Source organism: Lepidothrix coronata, unplaced genomic scaffold (genome assembly GCF_001604755.1).
Source record: "Lepidothrix coronata isolate B3197 unplaced genomic scaffold, Lepidothrix_coronata-1.0 Scaffold10, whole genome shotgun sequence".
In the NCBI taxonomy this organism is placed as follows: Eukaryota; Metazoa; Chordata; class Aves; order Passeriformes; family Pipridae; genus Lepidothrix; species Lepidothrix coronata.
The window spans coordinates 3,772,952-3,800,498 of record NW_016690190.1 but is presented as its reverse complement, the minus strand read 5'-3'; the positions used below and the strand labels follow the sequence as shown (position 1 = coordinate 3,800,498).

At 43.6% G+C, this 27,547-nt stretch overlaps 1 protein-coding gene across 3 annotated transcripts in view; it reads right to left on the bottom strand.

Moving 5' to 3' along the window:
• Positions 1-1,832: 1,832 nt before the first annotated feature.
• Positions 1,833-27,547, bottom strand: part of TMEM178B (transmembrane protein 178B) — a 239,011-nt gene continuing 213,296 nt past the window's right edge. The window contains exons 4-5 of one of the 3 annotated variants that reach the window (XM_017804689.1): positions 11,634-11,706; positions 1,833-1,954 (exon numbers count right to left, since the gene is read on the bottom strand). In XM_017804689.1, the coding sequence (XP_017660178.1) occupies positions 1,951-1,954; positions 11,634-11,706 (77 nt within the window). In that variant the 3' untranslated portion in view covers positions 1,833-1,950. Of the gene's footprint in view, positions 1,955-11,456; positions 11,707-11,731; positions 24,660-27,547 lie in introns of those variants that run through there. The other 2 variants (XM_017804688.1, XM_017804687.1) reach the window with 2 other exon arrangements.

The window sequence follows — 27,547 nt, the reverse complement described above, 5'->3', positions numbered from 1 at the left end:
ACATCCATTCCTCTTCACCAGCAAAGTATCTTTGCCACTGTTGAAGCTAGAGGCTTAATTTGTCTTGGATACTGGAGCACAAAATATGGCCACTTAGAACAAGTATAATTCCACCAAGTTACTATAACTTGATCCAGTTCAGTCCCTGCCAAAAGATACGTTCCCGTGTAATACTGGCAAGGACCTGTGCTTAGGAATTGTTCCTGGCCATTTCCTCGGTCTGTGAAATAAAGATCTTAATGTTTTCAGGTACCAGTGAATGCATAAGTGCTCTTTGTGTTTTTTTTTTCTTTTCTTTAACGTAATTAGTTTAACTAGAATAAAATCTGATATTCTGCTTTTTCACTGCCTCCCAGCTTTTGACTATTCCAAAGGAAATCAGTTTGCTCTTCCCATGAGAAAAAATGTTGCTGAAGTTACAGATCTGGTCATACATACTGCTTCCTTAGGTTTGGAAAGACATTAGAGAGTTCTTCCGAAAACGTATTCTCTACAAACTCCATAGCATTTTCAGCAAATGTATTTCAACAAGCTCTGTGGCCAGTTTGGTTTTGTACAGTTTCACATCGTATTTATCTTCCAGAAAGTTGCTAAGTAATATGGTTTTAAATTTTTTTTATTATTATTTTCTTGTTGTTAATTGGCATGCTAATTATGACACAGACATTGCTTTTAAATCCCGTGTCATTTCTTTCACTGCATACAGTGCATTTTCTTTGAATTCCTATCACATTGTGATCTGGTGTCAGTTCAAAGGCTGGCTTTGCTTTTCAGGCTGTTTAGACCTTCTTTTAACTTAATATGCTGCTTTAAGTTTCTCTGATAAGATGTTGCTGGGGCAGTGTAAAACTCTAGGATTTGGCTAGGCTAGATTAGAACAGCCTTGTATTTTACATTAAATGAAAGTGGTTTGAACCACAGTAACAAGCCAGTGCTTGTTATCCCCGCTCTCCAAATGCACAGACATTATTGACTCTATTTATATGACATCTTTGCTTCTTTGTTTTTTGCTTTCCCTTGCTAAGAACAGATGGGAAGGGTAATTTAAATACTGAATACCATAAGGTACCTGAAGTAAAGTAAGTTAAGGAAATACCATAAGTGAAAGAATGGAGCATTAAACTGCTAACAGGAGATTTACAATTAAGAATTAACAGAGAAGAAAAGCTTTGCCAAGAGACAGAAATCACTCAGTCCAGAGTGAATCTTGCAGAGGATGGACGGGACTCTGACATGACAAATGCATGGAGAATCCCCAGTCATAGAAAAGAGGAGACTCAAGATGTCAAACATGTAAAACAGTTTATGGATTTATGCACACTGCAGCAGGTAACATAAGTTGGGATAATGTCCATTATATGATGAAAGAGGCAAGGAACAGCAAACTTTACTTTGCTTCACAAAAAGACGTGAATACCAACAGAAGGAATATATAGGATGGGTAACAAAAACAGGGATAGCACCACTTCCTTACATGAAAATTATACATGAAAATGTACAACACAGCAGCCAAAGATGAAATGGTCTAACTGGAAATAAATAGGATATTTATTTTTTAACTGTTATACAGAAGCATATGTGTTGCCAGAAATACTTCTGGAAGACACTTGTAGGAGAGTCACACGTAGCAGAAAGTAAATGTGGAAAACAGAATGGACAGTGATAAGCTTATTAAGCACAAAGAAGTATGTGAACAAAACTGGAAAATAAATGAAAAATGTATTGGAAAAGGCATAATTTGTAATGCTAACCCAGAAAAGATCTCAACTCCCTTAGCATCATGCTACTACGTGCTCCCTGCAGTTCTTGTCTTCAGGAAAGATACTCTTACGTCAGAGGCAAAGAGGGGATGTTGGTAGGATCACTGAAGGGAGGATGTTAGAACAGGTACCATCACATTCATTTTTGTAGGGACAAAGCACAGTTTCTTCTAGTGCCAGAACTGCCAGCTTAGCTGCAAGCAGAACAGAAAATTCTAGATAATGCAAATAATGCTTGGATAGATTACATTAACATAAAAAGTTGAATGAGTATGTCACAGGTGAGATGACAGAGGAGAGCTTGTCCCCATAGACGAGGAAAATATATAAAGATTCATTGGGAAGGTTTGTAACATTTGCCCCTAATCTAGCTGCTTGCAGCAACCACCTGGAGCACTGCTGCACGGTGATGTTTAATGGATGTGCAGTGTCAATATTAATACAGAGTCTGAGAAACTGAAGGAGTTGATTAGGGGACTCTATTCCAATGGTTCACAGCACCAGAGTTAAGTAATTCACTTATTTCTCCAAGGACATTATTAGTGGTGCTGCAAAGCTATGCTCAAAGCTGCAAAACAATGACTTCTGTGCCACAGACACCAATGAAATGTGATATCCGTGTGTTCTAGTAAATAAGGAGATTTTGGTTTAATTCACAGAAAACAGCGTTTGCTGAAATTGGCCATGTCACACTACTGAGATTGTCAAGCCAGTTCCTCTGGGCAATTCCTTCTTGCAGTTAAATGCACAGTTGGTAGGCATTTTGGGGGCCCAGACACACTCCCAGCTACCTGCCTGAAAATGCAGTGAGTGCAGCTTAGAATTACATTTGATATGCATTGATCTGACTCAGAAAAACAACCAACCAATACACAAAGTTTTGTTCAACCTTGAACAAAAGAAGACTGAGATTGCCAGAGGGAGAGAGACTATAGAGAAAATAAATAACATTATTAGCAGAATTACTGTTAAAAATTATGTAGAAACTCTCATTAGCTAAGATCAAAATGGATGTGTGAAAGTCCTTCAGGGACTGAAAAATTAAAGGTCCAGGAAAATATTCCATAGACCATTAAAGGCACTAGGGAAGCTGGTCAAACTCACCAGAAACGGCAAGAGATTTAAATGCTTCATCTGTGTGATGGAGGAGAAGCTGCAGAGCTGTATCTGTTTCTGTGTGTGCACTGTAGTTTCCCTCACTTTATTAAAACAGTGGGACTCAAGTAGCTGTGTATTCAGTGGGGTTTGTCACCTGCAGCACACAGTTAGCTGTGTGAACATCTCCAGATACAAGAAGGGAGGGCAGAAGGGGACAATGAGCCTGTTGTTCCATCCAGGAGAGGTGGGCGGCCTCAGGATCTGCAGGTTCATGGATATGGGAATGCTTGTCCCAAGTCAGCCTCACAGATCCAAGCAGCAGCAGATTCCTTGCTCTAATGCAGAGCTTGAAATGTCGCTAGGCATCGATTTAGAAAGGAACACGTGGTCTTAATATTAGGGCTTCGATGGCCCAGCATCCCTGTCACTGCTGTGCTGTTAGGCTTTTGTTGCTGTCACACAAGAGCAATGGGAGCTGGACAAGGCATAAGGCAGAGCTCCTGAAAACCAGGCACAGTTTGATCTCTTGGACCTGTCAAAACCTCAGAATTCATAACTCGATGTATTTATGGGAGTCCTGCTGAGTCCTGCCTCAGCTGACACATCCTGGGCTGTGGGGAACCATAGCTGCTTGCCTGCTCACCCCCTGGGCAAGGCTTTGTCCCACAGCCTCACGAGTGGATGGGAGAGCCTGGACCAAGCATCAGTTACCAGGAATCTCACTGTAATGAAATGTGTGTCCTGGTAATTTGGGAATAATTGTATCTTAGGTTAATAGCATTTGATATCTTCCCTCAACAAGTTTATTTACTCCATGACACAGTTCCTGTGTGTTAAACAGAAATCACCCTCAAGGTATTATCTAATTATCTTATCATCATTCTGCAAATCTGTTTCATATTACCAATAATCTTATTACTACAACTGCAACATTCATTAAGCAAATGGAGGACAATAAAAATACATACAATAATAGCAATAAAGTTTGAATCTCACAGTGAGTGATGGATAATTCTGGATCAGATTGTTCTCATAGATTTTTTTTCCCATTATTTTCTAAAAAAGGTTTAAATAGCTCAAGAAAACCCTATTTCAATTACCAGGTTCTCCTCTAGAGTCTGGCCATTCTATGTGACCCGTTTACCACAAAATGGCACAGTCAGGACCAGAAATGGTTTCAGAGCCTTCCCCTTGTGAGAAGGGAGACCTCTCAGCAGAGACAACATTGCTGGATTCCCATGGCAAACACCAGTCCCTGAACAGGCCAGCTGAACTCTGTGACAGTAATACATCTCTTGGGTATGTCAGATGCTTCCAGCTGAATGGTCTTGCATTGGACTGGGAAGCCATCCCTTTCTCCTTGACGTGTAGTGGCTCCAGATGAGCAAAGCAAAACCACAGATTTGTTCTGAGCCATCTGTATTTAAAAGATTTGGGGCTTCATCCTCAGCTCATGGGAGTAAATGGAAACACATTCATGAAGTGCAGATGGGTAGATTTGAAGCTGTTCTTGGCTATCAGCTGTGCCAGGTTATATTCAGCTCTGTTACACCTGCACAGAGCCACTTGAACATGCATCAAAACAATTCCCATTCCTAGCTTTGATCCATACTGTCTAGTCCAACAACAGCTCGTCATTTGTCTCACTGGAAAAATAATGGCTGACGAATGTAAGGGATTTTTTTTCCAGCTGCAAATGCATCAAAATATATTTGGAACATTTTATGGGTACATTGCACACCTGATAGAAACATCTATGACTGCTCCTCTCTGGGTACATCAAAAATATCCTCAGCCAACTTCACTATTTTTATCAACTCTACTCTTTATTTTATGTTCATTCTGGCCTGTTTGATACTCATCTGTATCACAGATGAGTTTGTGACCCTCTTTGGTATGCTTAGCCAAATGGCCAAAGAAGAAATCCAGCCCCTGAAGTACAGTAGGTCCCATTAAATCAGTGAGGGGATGAGATGTTATATACATCTGTGTATGTGCAAATTGCTGTGTGAGAGAAGACCAAGGCAGAGAGAGGAGCCTGGATGTAGTTTGGACTCCAGAGAGGCTGCTCGTCATTGCCTTTCTGTGCTGGCCCAGCGCCTTCCTAGTCTGTATTCCTCCAAATAATTGACATCTCTCTTTGTTTTAATATGCAAGTTGGCATTTAGCTCAATAATTCAGTACCACTACTGCAAATATAATAAAAAGGAAATACAGAGATACCCAGGTACATTTTTTAGCAAAATGGGCAAAGGGATAACAAATAAGGGGTTTTAAAAATATAAAACTCTCCTAGATCCTTAAAGAAAGTATAAAATGGGAAGTTAAAGGATAATATCACACCCCTGATGGTATGACGGCCTGTAAATCTTTTGTCCTTTTCTCATTCATGTTGTGTGACCCTCTTGTCTGGGCTACCCTGGCCTGTGACTGTGCTCCTGTAGAGAAATACATCACAGAAGATGTATGCTGCCAGTTTTAGGAGAAATGAGGCAGGTCCCAGGCCACCTGCTCCCACTATGCTGTTCAAAGTGGTGCAAGTCTTCTGGTACATGAAGAGGAACAAGAGGTCAAAGCTCCCCCTGTCCTGAATTGCATGTTGACAGTATTTGTTCTGCAGCAATCCTGTCTGGGCTCAGTCAGGAAATGCAAAAATGCAATCAACTTCGGGAAAAAAGAAACATGTGCCCCTGGTTTAGTGTTTGTGATGTGGTTGGGAGCGATCTGCAAGCCCAGTGCTCTGCCTGGCTGCACATTCCACTCAGGTCCCTGTTTCATCCTCTTCCTGTCTCCTTACTCTACCTGGCGCTGCTGAGAGGGGGCCTTCTGATCTCCAACACCCTCACACTGCTTAATGGGGGCTCCCCAGGATGCAGAATTTGTAGGAGATCTCTTTCCAGCCTACCCTCCTTGGGGCTGCAGGAGGGAGCTGGGACAGAGCAATACTTTGCCAGCTCTCACTGTGGTTCCCAAATTTGGAATGAACCATGAGAAACTGGAAATCAGTAGCATGGTTCCCCTCCTGGCCATTCTCCTGGGGAGATGGAAGCTAAGCCGCAGACCTTGGGAATCGGGTTTGCCCTCAACCTCCTCTGGTCTCTGCAAGCAAAAGGCGGGTGTTTTCCAAACTGGCAGGAGTGAATGTGACAGCAAAGGAGAAATGAGAGGAAGGAGAACAAAGGGCTCTGCACAGAGGTGACATCCTTGAGGGCAGAGCTGGCTAGCTGAGACCTTGGTCTGTTTACACCAGTGGTGCTATTTGTGGCTGGATGCAGACAACAGTGAGGCAGTAAAAGGCCTTTTATTTAAGGTGCTGACACCTCAGGAGAAAATGAGAAAAAGAGAGGTGCTAAAAGAAAAATACATTGCTTTTCATTCTTCTGTCCTCTCACTTCTTCCTTAAATTTTATGGGATGAACTCGCTCAATTTAAGTACTTGTCAGCAAAGGTCTGACAGGACAATCAAGAGCCATCCTCAGTGCCAGTTGGGAACATTTCCCAGGGGCCAAGCACTGGCAGCCCCCTCAGCACTGCCTGGAGGTAGAACACTGCTCCCCTCCACCTTTTCACCTCTCCCCAGGCAGGCCAAGCAGTGAACCTGGTGCACGACCTCCTGCCCTCCCATTATCAAGTCCTTTGAGACCCTGGGCCGCAGGAGCACACTCTGTGTTCACAAATAGATGAGCATGTTCCTAATAAATGTGCAGCTCAGATCTAGCTCTGCAGAGAAGTCGTGGGGCTGGTGAAAATTAATTTGTTGTTACTGGCAAAATGGCAAAAAGGGACTCTTTTTTTACAGTCTGGGACTATGCCACCTGGCAACATTTGTGCAGCACTACCTCAGTAGATTTCACAATAAGCTCTTGCAGATGTTAGCCTCTATTCCTGCTTACTGGTGGGCAAAGCAAGGCAGGCAGGTGGGTTGGAAGGTTTCCTGCGAGGCCATTCTGGGTGGTGCTGTTACAGCTGGAGGAGGAAGGAAAGCCTGGCTGACTGCCCGCCCTGAAATTCGGCTTCCCTCTGGGCATCTTCCCCTCTCTGCAGATGTGTTTCAACTTGCCAGGTGTATTTTGGGAGCATTCAGATCCTGTCTCAGGTAACGTGGATCTCCATCGAAACCATGAATGTTCCCATATCATCCTCCCTGGTGGGCTCCTCTTGGGGACTCAGTCCCGGAGCAAAGATCTCAACAACGACAGAGCCTCCCGGATAAAAGGAAGAGCCACTGCGACGTACCTTTGGCAGGAGCGGCAATGACAGCTGTGATGGGCAAAGGTGTTACCCAGGACACAGAGCTGCTGCTGCCACCTGCGTCCCCGGCTTGGCTGGGCCTCCTGGGACACTGCGCATCTTCAAGGAAAAAGCTGAGCTCTGAACATAGTATTTTTAGACTGGTTTCCTAAGGAAATGAAGGTTCTGTCGCTTCATATCTGTCCATCTGTCCCCATCAAACCTTGAATACGCGGGCTATTTGCAAACAAGTTTGATGGAGCACTAGAATTCTCAAAAATATTTAGATTTCTGTTTGTGCAAGTTGGTAGCTGGGAAGAGACAAAAAGTGCAAGGTAATGCATGAATCTCCATGTGACAGAAGGGAAGGAAGGAAGGACTCAGCAGTCACCCGTTCTGTTTGAAAGCTCTTCATAAACCTCAGCACATGGTATTTCTTGCTGCAAACATTGTGAGTAGAGAATTCCCAAAGGGAACGAGCTACATTAAATGAAGCAGAAGCTGCAGCCTGTCAGAGACACCCCAAATGTAAAAAGTCTGAGAAGTCAAGGCTTTGTTCACTGCACAGAGCAACACGTTTCACTCTCAGCCTCCTTTTCTCTGACAGGTTTGCAGCAAGCTTGTAAGAAACCATAACAGAAGGAAATCTGCCTTGCTGTGAAGGTGGATATTCGGTTTTGTTTCATGTTTTACCTACCCATTGAGGGCGTGTGTGTGTGCCTGTGTGTGTATGTTCTATTTATGAGGCATTAGAAGGCATGGAAGTACTAAGTGGCTTTCTGTGCACAGTGGTTTCAAATATGTATGGCCAGCTCCAAGTACTGACTGTCACTATGAAGACCTTGCCTTTGTGTTTTATTCCCTTCTCTCCCCCTTTGTCTGCCTCTGCCTTTCCAAATGCTCCTTATATCAGAGTTTATTATTTCTCCCTTTATGTTCCTGGCATGCATTTTGAGTATTGCTGTGAACAGTTAGCAAAAGCCTAAGCAGGATCCTTAGTGCCTTCAGTTCTCCTGTCTAATACTTCCCGAAATACCCACCATCATCTTTGGCTGAAAGGGTTGTCTCTGGGGAGCTGAGCAGTGGAGAGATGATGGCCCAAAGCTTAGACTCTGTGACCTCTTTCTGACCCTATCTGCTGGCAGTAGAGCTCTCACACCGCTGGGCATGCCCTTGGGCCACCAGCTCATTTCCTGGTAAAGAGCTGAGCTCTGTCAGAGGGCTTTGCTATCACAGCCAATGCAGGCTTCACTCTGAGCAGCCAGCTCCAGGTGACATCCTTGCTCCCCGTGACATCCACTTTGAATTTCAGAACTGAGAAGACCAAGGGTTTATCTGAGGATGGGAAGAAATAGCAGGGAATTAAGCAGACAAAGGAAAAGTGCAGTTTTTTACAAAGAAGCGGTCAGTGGTCAACATTTGCTGGTCAATAGAAGCTGCAGAGTAGCAGAGAGAGGGTGTTTGAGGCATGCTGGGGACGTTGGGCCAAGCCAGTGGCCTGTGCGGTGACCTCTGAGGTGGCAGCAGCCTCTGTCACTGCTGGCTGGAGACAGGCTCGCTGCTTTGTTTGGCATAGGTTAGCAGGCTGATAAAATCATTGTTGAGTTGGCATAGTTCTTCCACTTCTGTCTCATGAAAATGAATAAGACCATACTCCCTCTGAGCAGGGAAGGAGCAAAAATTTTAGTAAATGTAGCTTGTTAGGTGGTCTGGTTTTGGTCTCTGCAGGAAAAGAGCTCAACCATGACTCTTTAGAGGGCCCCTGGGGAAGAGCCCAGTAATGTAACAGAATAATGAGTGTCGACCTATGAATGCATTTCATTACCAGCATCCTCACCCCACGCAGCCCCAGCCTGCTGCAGTTATCATGTGTGTCTGACAAGAAAGGTCACCCTGAGATCATCCTGCCTCTGAAACAGAACAGTTGCATTTCAGTGAGGGGGTCCTCTCTCCTGGGTGGGCACAAAACATTAGCAGATACTCAAGGGAAAGCTGCACTTTGGGGTGCTGCTCAGTGACATAGCGAGGGATTTCTCTGCTCTGAAGAACTGGAGTTGTTGCCCCCTGTCCCTCTGTTCGACCTGTCAAGGCCCCACTGTGTTGCAGAGGAAGCTGACAAGAGGATTTCTTTCTCCTAAATGTAATTCTCAACATTTTCACTACTTTCCTTTCTAATTCAATAGTTACAGCTGGACTCTTGAATAGATGGTGCTAATCCAAAGCAGGAACTGGACCATGAGAGATGAGCGCTCCTGCTACACTTCCCAAACTGTGAGCTGCCAAGTCCAGCTGCCCAGCATGGCAGGGGGGAAGTGTCTGTGTAAGGCAACCTCAGCCCTTGTCTTCCTGACTGAGACAGCCTAACAAGGGCACAGCAAGCCCCTGCTCTGCCATGGGCAGCTTGGGTGATGTTGTTATTCAAATCCCTCTATTCTCCGTTCCATCTGTGGTGAACTACAGTTAATGAATCTTCCCTTTTCTCACTCTCCGTCTACTTTGTTTAGCTGGATTGCAGGCTTCTGTGTGATCCTATGGCTCTGCCTGATATATCCTCTCCCGACAAAGAGCCAGACCCCAGGACATGAGCAGCAGCCTGCAAAGCACCACAGAGCTGGCAGCAGCAGGGCTGAGCAACCCAGGCACTGCAGGGAGCAACTGTGCACTGGGGGGTTAAAATTCAGCCCTCAAGTGGCTAATGCAAATCTGGCAGTTTATGCACAATTTTTTCTTGAAGTAGGGCCCCTCTCTTTCTGCAATGCAGGCCTTTCCACGACAGCATCTCTAGCTCAACCTTGAAGGAGCAGCTGGCTCCTTACATTCGTGTTCTTCTTCCCTCTTTCCTGCACAAGGACTGAGCAGCTGAGCCCTCTGCCCTGGCGGTCACACTCCTGAGGCCCTTCCGTGCCATCGCTGCCACGAGAGAGGGCACCTGCTTTCCCCCTTGCCACAAAGCAAGCTCTGCTGACTTCCATTTTTAGCACTGATGAATCATGTTGCCTCTGCTGATGGTAGAGGGCAAAGACCTGAACAGCCCCGACCACTGGCGTTGGCTGCTAAACCAAAGAGGTTTCATTCTGGGTGGGCGGCTGTGCCTGCTGGCACAGGCAGGAGTAGGCAAGGAGAGGAGACTTTTAATCAAAAGGGTTTTAATACCTCATGGTGCTGGATATGCCACTATAAAACCTTTGGTCCTTTCATTTGCCTTGTGAGGGTTGTCAGCTTCTGCACCCCCCATCCAGCTCTTCCCCACTCCTGCTCTCCACTTTGCCCCACAGATTTTATTCAGAGGAGCAGGCAGGGCATAAGCACGAGTAAAACAAGTGGGTTCTCTTGAAATGTGGCAAAAATAGGCACATTCTTTGAGTTCTGTGTTTAGTAAATCACCAAGATTTCTCCCTTCCTCAGCCATTTCTGCCAGGGAAGAGGTCAAGGAATTTATGCCAGTACTGATGAGGTTTTTGACAGAGAATTTCCTTTTATGCCTCTCCATTCTGACCTGTCATTTCCTTACTGCAGCTGATATTTTAGACAGAACTTCTTTGGGGGCAGGAAGGACTCCAGCCTGAGAACTGCAGGAGAGTGTTTGCAGTTGCTACAACCCAAAGTCTGTCACTAAAAAAACAGTCAGCTTGGGAAGAACCATCAGCCACCTGTCAGGATGTTTTAGGTGCCTTCTTATTTTTGACTGTCAGGTCTTGAGAGGTACAATGCCTAAATCAGGTAAGAAGAGCCAACACAGACAGTTTTAATATTTAACACCATAACTCACAAAATAACTGTGTACTAAAACCACCTTGCCATTATTTTTTGTAATAGTTTAGTTCTAGGTTAATTCATTTTAAACTCACTGATTAAAAAAAAAAAAAAGTTGTGGTTTTCTCTTCTATCTACTCTTTTGCTTTTCTTCTGCTAGGACAGTTGCAAGCACTTTTGTCTATTTCTTTTCATTTCTTTTTTTATACATTTGAGGTAGTTTTTGTACCTTTCCATTTGTTATGAATACCCGACCTTTGGGTGTTCAGTCTGGGACACCTGCAGCCCGACTCTACTTGCACACTCCAAGCTGTACAGAAAATGCATGTCCAAAGTGCTGTTGTTGGCCTGAGGATACAAGTGCAATGAGGAAGCACTAATATCAGTGCAGAGCTGTGCCTGCCAGGTTTCCCAAAGCCCTCACAGCTGAGCACTAGAAACCCGACAGGCTGTATTCCATATTTGGTTTCAGTTGTTTATTTACTGGGGGAAGGTGGGAGCTAAACTACTGTGATGTCTTTATACATTTCAATCAAATCACAGACTTCAACACACAAATAGATTAATGGTGTTAGAGTACTTAGAGTGCATGCAGTACTCTAACACCAAGGCTCCAGCAGGAATCAATCTTTTCTATGGCAGGCAGAAAACCTCCTCATAAATAGTCAGGTTGAGATACTGGTTGTGTTTGTAATGTTTCATATGCTGTTTCTGATCAGAAGCCATCTAATCTTCATTACTGCTGGTTTTAAAAGAGCATTTCCACTTCCCTATAGCTCAGAGGCCACCCACCTTCCAGTTATGCTCTTTGTTCTCCATCCTTCAGCCGAGCGTGGGCATTGGTGAGAGGTGTCCGGCTCCGCTCCTGACACAAGCAGAGACACAGCCGCTTAAAACACACAACATGATTTTTTTTATTTGTTTAATCAGTTTACATTCCACAACTGACAGTTTACTTATTTATTTTTTAATTTTCCATGAACAAGTTGTTTAGTTAGTTACCAGACAAGTTTTTAATTGATGGAAATACAATATTCTGTGCCAATCTGGATAAAACCAAAACCAAACAAAATCAAAACGAAAGGAAAATTGTAAGATGTAGCCAATTTTTTGGCAAAGTCCTGTGATGCTTTCTGCAACTTTTGTCTTTCAAAGTTATGGGGGTTTGTTGATTCCCCCCGTTAGTTCCCTGATCTCAACCCTGCCACTAAAATGTTCCTTCAGGGCTACAGTCCTGCAAACACTGATGCATGTACACAAACACCCGTGTGTCTGCAGATTAGCACCTTGGATTAACAGAACAAGAAATTTGGGGTTGTTCCACGTTTAAACAACTTCTGTTCACCTCGGCTGCAACAGATTACAGGAAGAAATGGAAAAGTACAACACACTTGATAAGATGTCACATTACTTGTGAAATTAGCCACCACACTCACATCTCACCAGAAGGACCTAACGCAATAGTCAGTGGTTGTTGATGTATTGTTAGCACCGATGGCCACAGGAGCCACTTTGCCTCTTGCAGCAGCACAAAAGTCCCAACCTTTCAGGACATGTCACTCTCAATTACTTCTGACAAATGGATGCTACTACCCAAGACTCATTAAACTCTGCATGTATTGGCTAAAAAGTGCTCCACTTGGTTGAGCAGCTGCATACACAGTTCAAATATTCTCGACAGTGCCCAAAACATAATCAGAAATGGACACTGTTTTGGATTTTCCAAAATATGCTGAAATTTAATATATTTCAATGTAATTCCCAATCTAGCAAAGCACTTAGGCATGTGCCTAGCTTTGAGCATGGCATCCTTAATGGGACCTTTATGTTTGAAATTAGGCAAGTGCTTTGTGGGATCAAAGCTCTGTAGCAGTGCTCTGAAGAAGTCAGGATCCTGAGTGTCCTAATCCTGGGTTTCATATTTACAGCCACTGCAGATTTGAATAAACCAGCTACAGTCTGGATTTTCAAAAGTGCTGAAAACAGAAGGCTCCACCTGCAGCTGGTAGAAGTTGTGAGGGGGCATCAAATCACTAAACATCTGGTCTTTTCCCAGGCTTTTGGCTTCCCATCTCCGAAATGGCCAAAATACCTACCTGCCTCAGACAGGTCTGATGTGACTCATACTTGTAAAATTTTCTAAAGAGAAAATATGCCAGATAAATGCAATGTATCACTGCATTTCTCTGAATACGCCTGAGTATTGTGGCATACTAGGTCTTTTCTAATCCAGCTTTGATGTGTGCGTACTGCACTTAGAGGAAACATAAACATCTGGCCAAGACATACCCACATGACAAATGTCTTGTACCAGTCATATTATTGTACTTGGGAATGTCCTAGGAAAGTGCTGACATACTTCAATTTGCAGGCATTTAAGTGAATTATTATCCTAAGCTTCCCAAGCTGTCAATTAGAGACAGTGATGATTGCTACTTTTCTCATCATCAAAGGATGATTATGGGAGTTGTTTCATTTCTGAGCAAGAAAAAAAATTCATAAGTTAAAAACGACTAATGAGGAAGTCAGGAGAGGGGAACCCTCCAAAAACTTTTGGCCAGTGTGGTATCTCATGGTTAGGGTGAATATTACTTGGGGCAGAAGAAATCCTAAAGAGCATGAGATGCACGTACTGTGGACAGAGGGGAGTCCAGTGAGTCTGATTTCTCACTGACCCTTGTGTGAAATGCTCGTGCCTTCACACAGGAGTGTTTTGCCACATCTGCAGCCATTTGCCATGGGCACAAGTGGGAGAGAGCGAGGAGTCAGACCCACACGCTGAACTGGCCGAGTGGCTCAAGAGCAGCACGGGGGCTTGCACTGGAGGGTGACACTGTAGCTCTCTGATGTGAGATGGCCATGGGAGCTCCACTTGTCCCCCTGCCTTAGCCCCAGCATCGTTCTGGTGCCAGGCGTTGCTGCTGTCCCACAGGAGCCTGTGCATTCCCTCTCTGCAGCAGGGTTACAGGAGTGGTTATGGCTTTCACTAGGAGGTGAGACAGGTTTTTATAAGAGTAAGTGGAAAATTATCCAAGAAGATAATCCAAGTGCATCAGGGAGGTGAGGGGTCAGGGCAGGCCCCTCTTGGCAAGATACACTCTTGGCAAAGTGAACCCAGCAGGGAGGAGAATATACATGGCTGGACACACAGGGCTATTGTAAAGAATGGGAAAGAAAGATAAACTGGGACAGAATCACCCTTTAGAGCCTCCTCCCATGTGATGTTGGGCATTGACTTCATCGCCTTTTAAAAGGAGGTTTTCTTTGACAGTAAAACTCTGAAAACTCTGCAAAACCCTTGTGGGATACCGTGAGTCAACAGCTGAAAGAGCAAACTTTGAGAGTCCCACATTCCAGAACCCTCCTCATTCCTCTCACAGAGAGGGAGGGCAGGAGAGTGATGATGAGAATTTAGGAACATTCTGAAAAGTCTTGCAGAAAATGGTGCTGCATCCTTAAACTTGATTAATTCTCAAGCTCCTCCTCATTTCCAGAGTTCACTCTTAAAGCCTTTATTTCTTTTTCACAGACATCTCAAATAACAAAACAGTCACATATGCAAGAGCTGGTATGGCATGGGATTCAGAGAAAAATGTCTTTACAGGAAGTATGTCTATATTCTCACACATGGGGAGGAAAAAGAAGAGAGGGAGAGAGAGATACATATCTTACTCCTCAAAAAAAGGGAAAGGGAGAACAGGAGAAGAACGTCAGGATGATACACTACAGCTTGGGCAGGGTGGTACCATGTTGAAAATAACATTTGATCCCTGGAACTCAGCTTTATCTTCCACATTCTAGCTAAAGTCTTTCGTTAAGCACTGGTACACAGTACTTTACAGGTCCCTGCAGGCCAGCTGAAGTCCCTCTTGTCTTAACAGTATTTTTAAAAATTAAGTTGGTCTGAGAGATGGGTGAAAATTGTTAAGTCACTGACTTAAATTTAGCTGTAGAAACAAATAGTAGTGACCATACATTGACACAAGATCCAAAGTTCACTTAGCCCTAGAGTTTTCAGAAATCAGTTTAATTTTCCCACTCCTCTGTGTTTACATTATTCAGGTAAAATATGGGAATATACAAGAGTTCCAGAGTTCTTGTACTAGGTTAAATTGCTGATCCTTCCAGCCAGGCTGCCTATCAATATGCAATTCCAAATTTTGGCTCTGAGAGACTCTCACCATGAGATGGAGACGTATGTTCAGCCTTGTCAGAGCAGCTTTCCGAATAATACAGTCACAGTTCACTCTCTTGTTGAGTCCTCAGTTTGGTTTTTCTGAGGACAACTATAATCCCAACAATAAGGGATGAAATTGCAATCTCTTTAATCTCCATGTAAGCTGTTTGTAAAGCAGTTATTAACATTGAAAGAAAGAATATGAAACTACCCAAACTGTACCTTGGAGGAGTATTTTTTGATTATCACTACCAGCTAGATGACTTTTTCAGGCCAGTTGGGGGACAGAGCAAGAAATTAACCTTTGAACAGCTCAGCCATTCAAACTTTTAAGATGTAAATTCACTCTTTGAACTGCTTCAGCAATGCCTATGACTGACAGAAAAAGATGAAGAGTTCAGATCAAAGATCTCTGACCTCCAGCACTGGGATCACTCAGTCGTCTGTGCCTGGAGAACTCGACAAGGAACTCACCTCAAATACTACACCCAGGGTTTGGGGCAAGGCCTGTCCTTTGCAGTCATGTTGCAGTTTGGGAGGGGAAGGCTGTAGTGAACACCTCCTATTGTTCCAGCAGCCTTTCACAATTAAACCTGTGTTTTACATGGTGAGCCCAGGCCATGCACCTGAAGCACAGGGACATGGCTGATCTCCGTATGGGTGCTTTTCTGCACTAGGTACCCGATTCATCTCACCAGGATTTAGGATCTTTTAAGATTTTGGGACCACCCAAGAGAGGTGAGTGGTCACTGCATGAAGTGAGAAGGAGCCCCTAAAGCTGAATTAGATGTGAGTTTTTCTGGGTCACCATCTGTAAGTGACTGTGTCTCTTCACCACCTGTACAAGAAACCAAGAGAAATGAGCCCATCAGCACAAAGAGCTCAGTTAAGTGCCTAAGGTTAGGGGGGACAAATGCAGGGCAGAAAATCCCAGCCTTTGTGTAGCTTGAGGTCACCCACAAAGGTGCTCCTCGTGAACATACACCTAGTGCAGAACAGCATCCCTACAAAGGGCCTCTGAATAAAGGACAAGTGAGTCAATTGAGGGAGCTACTGCTGAACAGAAATTCTGCCATTGCTTTTTCAGTCCATTTCTTTTCCTTAAAAAAGCCCTTGAGACCCAGTCCTTGGACTGGATGTACGTGTGCGGATGTGCGTGCCGCTGACTTGAGTGTGGTACCCCTCCTCAGCTGGTGCAATGGCAAAATGAGGATTTTCCTGGGAAATAGTATTCTTTTAGTTTGTTTTGATTGAAATCTGAGATAAATGAGGATTGTGAAAAAGAAACAGTCCTTTGCCTGAAATTCTGTACATCAGCCTCAGGCTATTTCAGGCAATCATGAAGCTATGGACATTTTTCAGAAATTTACAAATATATATACAGATATACACATATATACATGTATATGTGTGTCAGGCTAGATTTACTACTGCTTTATTTCAGCCACACACAAGTATAATGGTTGTTTTTTACAAAAGAGATTGGTATATAGTTGGAGTGACTTAGCAGTGACTGTTCCTGTGTCTATCCAAAAGATCCTCAAGTGGGCTGACATTTAAGTACATTCCCCTTACATAAGTCCCATCATCACATATACACATAAATAGGACCCAGTCTTACAGCTGTTAATGAAGCAAATTTCCCTTTGTTTCCAATGACCTGTAATCAAAGGGAATTTTACTAGAGAAAGAACTGAAAGTTCAAGCCCATTTTAGGTACAGTTTACAGTTTTGAAAGTTGTAACATTTGTCATACTAGGCCTCAAAATCCTTTAAAATAATTAAAATTACCACAAAAAATACCTCCAGAAGTTCCCAAATATGCTTTTCCATGTAAACAGGGGAAATTTTGTTCTGCAAAAGATCAAACCACAAATACATAGCTATAAACACTCTAAGTGATGGAAATTGCCAAATAAAAATAGTAACAGTTTAAATTAGATATCTGTGATTGCTGTTGGTGCCCAGGAGTTATAAATAATTCAGTACATTCTAACTGAATAGTCTAAGGCTGCACTTTTATTGTTCTGATTATTCAAACCTTTTTCTTATGATCTAATTGTTAATGAATAACCCTTTGTAAAAAAAATACAGCCTTATGCTCTAGAGCCAGAAGAAAATTCTTCTTGAGATAAAACATCACAAGAGCTTAAGCAAATTAGAAGCATATATGATTTTTTAAAAAACTATATGTAGGCACCAAAGGCATTTAGTGTTTTCACTAAGGAGGAATTGGATGCTTAGGCTTTTTTGTGTATCTGGCCCCGGGAGACTAAGCCATGTCTGACTCACACTCCTTGGAGTCTATATCACTTTGAAACTGGGGAAAAACCCACAGGTTTTTGAAGGCTTGACTCTTTATCTCATCTACTGCAGAATCGGTTACTGCTTGGGTATTTCTGACCAGCTGGCAAAATAACAAGGCCACTTGAAGGAATTGCCTTTACAGAGATATTCCTGTGTCCTGCTGCCACAGGTAGAGCTTAGACCCACGGGATATGAAGCTCCCTGCTGTGCCGAGCAGCGTTAACCACAGTCCTCGTGCTGCCAACAACCCGCACAAACCCTCTGGGGACAGAAATAAGACTTAGGTGGTGCCCTGCCGTGGCACTGCCTCTGGGCACGGTGGAATTTTTACACCAGGGCATCATAAATGTTTCTGCTTTGGAGGTGATACATTGGCAACTCTTTCCTAAATTTCCAAATACATTTTGATGGAGAAAACCAAATTCATCCCAGTTGTATTGTGCTTCCCCACGTATCTTCAGCAGATGGTTTCCATGTGATCTGCACACACAACCTAACACGGACACAGATGGCATCTGAATTGCACTGCAACTCCAGAGCTAAGTATTAAAGAATGGAAAACAATTATGCTGCGTTTTGCTATGTGTTTTCTCTCTACATGGAACACTTTTACGGGTCACTGGCACCCACATCACGTGGGATGTACATGTGTGTGTGTGTTTAAGGAAGGAAGGGAGTGAGGGCGCACATGTGTACACGCCCTATACAAGAAAATTTTTGAAGTCACTTTCTGCCACTGTGAGGGAGTGTTAATCAGTGAAGGAAAAATATAAAAAATGCAGTCCTAGGAGGGACTGATGCTGATGCTGCAGGTGACATTGGATTGTCCTCACAGAGTTCTACCAATGCCCATTGGTTCTTACCTATAGCAACTACTGTTGGCTTTCCTTTTTTTCACTCCTCCACCTTCCCCTGGAGATAACCTATCTGAGACTGATATCTTCATTTCAAGTCTTCCCTGAACAAGGAAGGACAATTGATCTGTGACTCTGGAGTGCTTTAAAAGAGGTGAACAGCATTTCATTTCCCTCTTGTGGCCTATATTGAGGCAGTTGTCTAGGCTCTGTCTCCAACTCCTAAACTAGTGCAAGGCACGCAGCAGTTAGACTGACAGCATTGTATCAGGCTCCAGTTCTCCCACTGATGTCAACAACGAGCTTGTCAGAGTCCCCTGGCACCACCTGCATTTGTTTTAAAAATATTGCAATCTCTAACTATGGCTCCCAAGAGGGCCATAGGATTGGGGTGTTAGTGGGGTAGACAGAATGGAAACCCTAAATTGGGGAGGGGGAGGAGGAGGAAGAGGGAGGAGGTAACATCTGATTACTTTCTTTCTAAAGCCAAAGAATAGATATTGAGTGTGAAAGTGCTCGATTTCCGCTTTTAACTAAGACAGCACTAAAACATTTTCTAAGGCACCTGATCTTTCTATGGACTTCAAGGGACTATGGAATAGATACATTATATTCCTGGCTATGACTGCAAACAGTGGGGCTATAAGTTTTGACCTGACCCCTGGGCTTTGAGTTTTCAGCTTAGACTGGCCGAATCAAGATTTTATGGATCTGGCCTGGAGTTTGCTGTCAAACTTCAGGCTTTTTTGAACTTTGGTTCCTGACCTTGGAAATTCATCCATCGCTGATCTTTACATGCTGCTTGTGCTTCATGCACACTTTTTACTCTTTGCCTCTCAGTGGTACCTGGCAATCGTTCAGAGCTGTCTCAGTTTTTCACCTTGAGTCTCCTCTTGCTGGCTGGATGAGCACAGCAGTTTGGGCCACGAAAGAGTGTGAAACCTGGGGGCAAGGAAATGCAGAGTTGGTTCCTGTGATGTGCCTGAGCATTCCTGTAGCTCTTCTAGGCCTACATAGAGACACACAGAAGAAAGAGCCCGAATAATGTATGTCTTTATTTAAGCTATACTTGGTAACATATTATTTTCCCTCCATTTCACTGCTGGCAGTTAGCTTGGCACTCAAGAATTAAGGACAGATTACAGTGATTTTCTTCTGAGCTCTGCTTATCAGTGGGGCTCCAGGGATGAGCCTGATTCGGCGGCGCTGCATGGTGGGTAAATGGACAGCCATGGAGACACAGTTCTTTCAGGAATGCTTGGGAATCTGAGATCCCCCCTGCATATCAATCCTCTCCCTCACCAACGTTGTTTTATTCACCATCTAATGAACTGCACAGCTAATGTGCCGTACCTAAAAATGGTCCCAAATGACTTGCACCTACAGGAAAGCAGAATACCTGCACTCTCACGATTCAACCCTGAGAGGATGAGGATACTCTGTTTAGAGGACTCAGGGTGGTTTCTGGTCTCTTTCATTTGTTATTGCAGCCGGAATAACATTTTGAAAAGTAATGGCAACTTTTCAAAAGCAATATTTCAAAGAAATTACTCTGGTCACTGGTGGTTTGTGATCCACTTGTTACTGTCCCTGGGGTGGAATGAAAGGAAAAAAGGCTTAACTAGAAAAAGAACTGGAGGGACTGTACTATTTATTTAGATGAGGGAAGATCAGTTGTGTGTTTGCAGAGAGGGAGAAGGGAGGGATGATATATACAGGCGGCCAATATGAGTCAGGAAACATAACACACAAACAGCTTTAGCTTGAAGAAGGTGTCCTATACAGTACATAAGATACAGGGCACATATCACATGTTCTCCTGCCATGTAGCCCCCTCTCATATCCAGTGTCCCCAGCAGGGATGGACAGCAGAACCCCTGGAGCTGACGCGCTGCAGTCAAAGGGCAATGTCACTGTACAATAACTGAGGGTCACCTTCACAAAACCTCAGCCTGCAGAGTGCAGTGGGTTGAGGCAATTCATCCTGCATCCTTGGGATGGGCGTTTTGTGATATCTGTGTTCACTGCAGTCAAGTGACTCCACGGTCTCTGGAGCACAGAGAAGTGTTGTCCCAGCAGTGCAACATGAAAGGCCACATGCGGGAAAGAACCTGCCAGGTATGGACCCTGCCTTTCCACCTCATGGAAAGGGAGGCCAAGCACATGCTGATACCTCAGGCTAGGACAAGAGTGTCACTTTATCTGCAGGGGGAGGATAGGAAAAGAAGAGTGGGGGCTGGACTCTGCAGGAAGCTGAATGTCACCCAGGAAAGCACATTCTTAACTTTAAGCATATGAATAGTCTACCAAAGTTAAGGGGATTAGTCACATGCTCCAAGTAAAGCACATGCCTAGGCACTTGGCCAGAGCGGTTCTGAGGGATGGGGTCAAGCCCCTTAATGCTGGGATAACAGATAACAGATTTCTAATTAGCTACTCCTCCAACTAAGAAACCACGCACTAGTCAAAAAGCTTGAATCTCTGTTCAGAAGGATATTTCAAAGCCTCCCCAAAATGCAGAAACTCATACTAGATATGAGTGTGCTTTAGCTCGGGATGATGGAGACACTAACCATCACAAATTTGGATCTAGGTGTATTTTGAGTCAACCCTGCTCTAAACACGGGTCTGAGTCAACAGAAAGTGTGGTGGGGCTGTGAGCCCCATTCAAGGGTATGGAAGCACACAGGACTCCTCCCAGTTCTGTGAGTAGCACGGAGGAAAATTCACAATATCCCAAGGGGGTTTTGCCCTTACTTAAAGCATTGATGAGAAAACTGGTGTTTGGACAACCAGTCCAAACTGTTTGGGGGGATCCAGTTGGAGATTAAGGTGATATGATCATCTGCTGTTTCAGACATTCCCATAGCTTTTAAGACACTTTATAGCCACAAAGGCCTTACAGACCCTGTGCTACAGCAAGTGGAAAATCACAGAACTGGCCCAACGATCTGGGGTTAACACTTTTCTGTTGACAATGAAAATAATCATAACCCTCTTCCACCATTGTCACACACAGATGGACACACAGGCTCATATATAGCTTGTAAACCAACACTGTCACAGAATACTCCATCAAGGCAAAACTGTTTTTGTGCCAGCTGCAGAAAGAAAGCAAAGCTTTGAAAATCCATGAAACAGCAAAATTACTTCCATTTCTTTAAATCTTACTGCTATACCTCTTTCAAAACTGTATCTGTAGAAAAATACACCCTATGAGCACTCATGGACCACACAAGGATACATCATCACAGGAGCTGCTGTACTGCTTTCCATACCACAGGGCCTGATGGTGGACTCCAGCTAGATACCTCTGTGCACTTTGGTTTACCTGGGTCACTCCAGATATCTGTATTCACATGAAACACCTTCCCTATCACACTCAGCCCTGCAGAGGAGGAAGAAAGTCTGCATTCAAAGCTGTTTTAATGAAACAGCTATAATTTTCCTAATAATATCTTAATGGGAAGTTGTTTTTTTGCAAAATTTTTTGTATCTCAAAGAAATGAACAATTTTTTATAGGTCTCTCTTGGTTTCCAGTTATTGGTTTTCTGCTTTCAGCTTTCATTTAGCTTTCCAAGGCTGTTTTTATTTTAAATTTCCTTCTTCTGTTCAATGGTAATTTATCATCCTCCTTACCAAGTAGGCACTTGCACAGTCAAATGGTTTCAAAACTTTTCAAAACCACTCTATTTGAAAACCTTGCCAGAAAAAAATAAATAAACCAATCTACTTCTAAAGGAAGTTTCTTCAAGGCTTGTATTTTCAACATGAATAAATAAATAATTTCTCTGGTCACATCTAATGGAAAATGAAATTATGAAACTTCAGTTGACAGGGATGGCACTTCAGTGGCAACACACTGACTTAGCAGCTGGCATTGGCATGTTTGGGGAATTTGTAGACAACGAAAAGCAAAAGCTAGGTAGTTGAGAAAGAAGGAAAGGATCCCAAATCTACCCTACTCCAACATGCCCTTCAGAAACTTCATTTCTCGGGGTACAGTTAATACAGCAACATCATCACACAAGGTGTAAAGAGGAAGAGGGGCTGCAAGGAGAAGAGCTGGCTATGGAATTGTATTGTGTAAGAATTATTTGTTAGCCAGATTTTTTTAAACCAAGCAATACTGTTTCTTGCCAGCTTGAGTAAATGGTATGACCTGGAAATTAATGCCTGCATTTCTGTGCAGCAGGCACAGCCTCAATAGGTTGCCTTGTTCTCCTTGTGAGATTTTTTAGATGCAGAGGATGACTTTTTATTGACTCATGATGGCATGCAGCTATCATGTACAAAAGGATTGCTGGTACTATCCCTGAATTAAGAGCATGTTGGGTTGGGTTGGTTTAGGGGAGACCTTTTTTCTTTGTCCTGTCTCCCTTTGTCTGTATATTTGTCAGTGGTGCCCTCACTCCTGCATATGGCAATTCAGTCATCCTTCTTCAGTCCCTTTGATTACACCCTTGGCCCTTCTTCCCCACATTCCCCTGAGCCACTGGTCCCCTGCAAGGACTCAGTGTACTCATAGCCAAAATGCTTTCCTTCCTCTAATGGCATTCACCCACCTCTCCAGACTTAGCTGTTCATTTAGATCTTCTGGGACCTATGACCTGAACAACAGGAAGAGCAGAGTGAAGGAAAAAGGAGACAATAGGGAGAGGAGTAGCAGGAAAAAGAGAAAGACCAAAAAAGAGAGAGAGTTCCATTTGCAGATTCACAGTTATATCATACAATGCTTAAGCTCATGGGAAATGGATCTCTGTTCTCTGCATCTGACCCTTTCACGTCCATCTGTACACAGTTCTCCCAGATGGAGAGTGGAGATATCCAGTGATCCAGTTTCCAAAGACAAGATGTAGGAAGGTCTTATTTGGCATACATGAACACAATGAGAGGCATCTCTTACTTCTTTCTTACTGAAATTAGCTCTCTTTTCCTCCTCAGCAATGGCTTTTGCCCAGTTGTCTTAAACATCCAAAATGGAAACTTGATGAAATCCCATTCCAGCAAATATCTGGGAAGAACAACTGCCAGGGCTCCCCCCACCTCCCTTCTCGTTAGTCGGTTTTCCTCTGGATCCACCATCCTGAACCCTCAGGTGCTCCGTGAAAACAAAAAAAACATCCCAAGATCCATCAGAGAAGATGTGCTGTCTCAGACCTGACGGATTTCCTCACGTTTCTGCCGTTGCGGTGCCTCAGTCTTGGGCCACAAACACAGCATGGATGGTTTGGTGGACAATCACATTGCAATGTTTTAAATTTTTCTTTTTGTTAAAAAAAATAAATAAAGGAAGAGGGAAGAAAAAGTTTTACACACATGTATCACAGCATTTTCAAAAGGCCTTCTGCTGCATTTACATTAGCAGTTCAGCCTCAGTTGTAAGCCTGGATGTAAGGCAGCTGGAAGATTAAAACCACATTGTTGGAAAGTCCGCTGAGATGTCCTCTTGGAGTTTTTTGTTGTTGTTGCTGTTTCTGGTTTTATTTTCTTAAATCTGTAGGGGTTTATTACTTTTTTTTTTTTTTTTTTACATGTTTGCTTCTCTCTAAAGTTTGGCAGGCAAAGAGAAAATGCTTGTCTGCTTTTCCTCACATGTTTTGTCTGTTTTGTTTTCTGTGTTTTAAGGGAAAAAAAACCAACAAAACCCCAAAACCAGTGACAGGACAGGCTTTCTGTCATTTTGTTTTAAGAAAGAAAAAGAAAGTGGGTGGGTTTCTGATAGTGGCCTTGAGGAGGTACGTTGTTGAGGTGGCTCAAATGCTTCATTTGCTCCTTTGCTTGCTGTTTGTATTTTCCCTTCTGGCTGCAATGGACACGATTTTTGTGTCATTTCCCCCCCCGCGCCCCCACCCCCACCATGTCCTGTACAGATTCTGGTTCCAGATTCCCCATATGGATCCCCTGTTCCCCTTCCCAAATGGCAGTAGGTAGGTGCAACTGTAGGTTCATTTGGCCTCTAAGGTATGATGCCGAAGTTAAAAGTTGGATGGAAGAGCCATGTGAGAGAAAAGCTTTCTCATTACTGTGAGAAAGAATGAAGCAACACAGAGTCCAGTGGAGATGTGAGTGCCGCGTTGGACTCAGCTCTACCTTGGCACTGGCATTAATTTGAGATTTTATATATATTTATAATTATATATACATATATATGCATGTATAGGCATACACAAACATATATATATATATATATGTATTGTGTGTGTGTGTATTTGTTTGCTATTTGTTTTAGCACACTGTCCCATTCTCAGGTCTAGATTTGGGGTGGTTGGTCCTGGGGACAGGTTGGACAGAAGGGGCCAGAGTGCAGAAGAAGCCAGAGATAAGAGTGAGGCCCAGGCCCCCCCACGCACAGAACATGGACCAGCCATAGCCATGGCTGATGTCGTCGGGAAGTCCATACAGGTAGCGGGGGTAGCGGGAGAGCTCAAAGTTGATTCCAGCCACGCACGTGCACAGTGAAATGATGCAGAAGGTTCCTGGAGGAGAGCAGGGAGGGGAGAAGGAGGGAGGAAAAAAACAAAGAGAAGTTAGAAGAGTGACAGACATATCAATTTCCAAGCTGCCTGAGAGGAGTGGGTGCAAGCAGTGAGGAAGTGCCTAAAGGAAGATGTCTGTACAGAAAGCGGCTTAGTCTAGTGGCTCCACAGGGAAAGAACAGAGTGCCACCAGAGCCTTGAATATTGATCTGATGCTGAACTGAGTTCTATGGAGAAACTTCAATAGGAACAGTTTTTCATTTCAGGCACTCCCTTGCTGAACCCGAATGCTTCATGAAACCATTGATTTTTCTGAAACTTTGCTTTAGACAAACACAGAGTGAATAATCATGTTTCAAATTTTTTTGAGGGAAAAGAAAGCTTGAATTTTTTGTTTAATTCCAATTTTTCAGTGATGCATTTCATAGAATACTACAAAATACTTGACATATTCTGGCTCTGTTGAAGTGTACATTTGAAATTACTTGGGAGATTTTCTTCACACGTTTCTTATATCAAAACACAGAATTTTTCATTATACAGCCTCCTTTTAAATATCACTGTAAAAATCTCTAAATCCTTCACAAAATTCAGATTCTGCCCTCTGCATGACTCCAGTTCCAATCTAGATGCCCTGTGCAGCGTTGGTAAAATCTTCAAAATATCCCATTCTTGTTTTCGATTTCTGCAGCAATACTTCATTTCTTATTTCTTCCTGAGAACACTGCGAGGACAAACTTCATAACTCTGTCAGGTGGTGTTATGGAAAGACACAAGCATCAGATGAGGCTGAACTTTATCCCACCCAGATGAGTCTAATTTTGATCTTTGGCCTCCAGCTTCATCACAGCTAGACTCTGAGCTCCTGAAATGTCACAATTGCCACCCACACACCGAATAATGGGTAGCTGCAGATGCTACACGCCTGCCTCAAGAGATAACAACTCAAGTCAACATAAAGTTGGTAGTTTATTTTTCCTCTCTAATTCCTCCCTTTGTGGGCCTCTCTGAATTGCCTGGAGAGCCCTGGGCATGGAAGGCAGCCTACAGGACACGAGCTGTAGTACACACACGGTCAGTGCCGTGTGTCATCCCGCTGTTCACGCCCAGATCAGTAATGTGTGATGTGTGCTATCTGCACAGCACATCCTGCATCTGTGCACTAGCAGCTGCACGTGAGGAATCTCCTATTCTTCCTGGTCCCATCCCTAAGATAGCACAATCTTCCAAAGCAGTCACAGCCAGCCTGATTTCAGTGACATGCTCCAGTTTTCTGGTGCCCTTGCCCCCTTCTACTCCTTCCTGCCCCTGCTCCTGCTTCTCTTCTGCAACAGTTTTTCTGTTCTTTCTCTGCTGCTTTTCTCTTTTTAATTGCAGCTACATTAAAAAAAAATGGATTTGACACTCCCCACTCTGAAGACAGAGGTAAGATTATTTGGCGAATTCACCTGGAATTTGGTTCAGAAACTGGGGGCATTTGCAGACATATATATACACCACCAAAAATATGTGGACTTTCCACCATACTGACCTCCTTTGCTTAGTAGGAACATCACACAAGTCTAGAATCTACAGGCAAATCTCTGTTGCGGACCTGCTGTGAGATCACCATCCTGGCCCTCTCTCTGTTGCTTCTTCTGGTCACTGCTGTGTCTATTTGGACTGTCTTTTCTCCAGTGTATTTTTGGAGTATCACTTGTAGATAGTCTCTGCTGTTAAAGTCAGGGATATGGGAACTCTGAGTGCCTCCCCTAACACCATACGTAGCTGCCAGATGACCCAGGGTATTCATAAGGGCTCATTATGATAGTTCCACCAGGTACCAGTGAGCTGCTGCAGTAGGTACTATGCCTGTTTAAATCAAAACAGCCTTCTTGCCTCTCATCAGCACCCCCTTAGTCTGCAATCAGGGCTCTGGATTCTTGCAAAAGCCTTGTGAGATCCCAGGCTCTGGAACTGTCTTTTGAAGATCTCCTATACTACTTCAAAGCACAGAGCCGGATAAATGGGGAGGTCTCCCTCCCACAATTCCTTACTCAAAAATCAGGTTGTTTGATTAGAAACCACACACCCTTTCCATGTTTTAGGTTATCCATGTGACTTAGGTTATCCAGTAACGTGAAGGTGTCTGTCAAGAATGCGGTTGTTCCCTGTGTGACATGTCAGAATGACTAGCACTACATTGTGAGATCAGGGAAAAAGGATGCATCAGAAGCACTGTGCTCTGAACCAAGCTCTGTGGTTCATTCCAAATAGTTGTGGTTAGAAAATGACAGGGAAGGCCTTTCTTTGCTAGTAAGAACATGGTAATTTCAGCTCTCTTAAAATAAGAGAGGTGGGTGGGAAAATCTGTGTGGCCAGACTGAAGCCGCATTTGCTAAGTACAAAAGGGAAGGAAATAACTTCAGATTTCAAATACTCCCTGTGCTTTCACGCTTTGTCTTGGCTGTTTTGATCACAAGCTCTTCAGTACCACAAATGTTGCTTATTCTTTGTATTTGAACAGTGCCCAATATATTGGCACTCCACCTTGCTTGAGGGTGTTCTGTCCCTTAACGAAGGAACAACAAAGAGCAAGTAAAAACACTAGAGAACTAAGCAAATCATGAGCATGAGACTTCTTTAAAAAAAAAGGCTGCCCCCATCCTGCCCCTTCACTGGAGAATGTGCTAACCCCACAATGACAAACAATGACTGCCAAGCATAATGTCACAGAGTGCATAGAATGGTCCTCAGTCGGTCGCCACCCTGTGCTTCTGCAGGACGTCTTGGTACAGCACAGGGTTATCAGCTTCTCCTGTGCTATTCATTGCAGACACAAAAAATGTCATTTTATACCACCTGGAAGAATCTTTATGGCTGTTTTATGAGTCCTGTGTGTTGCTTGT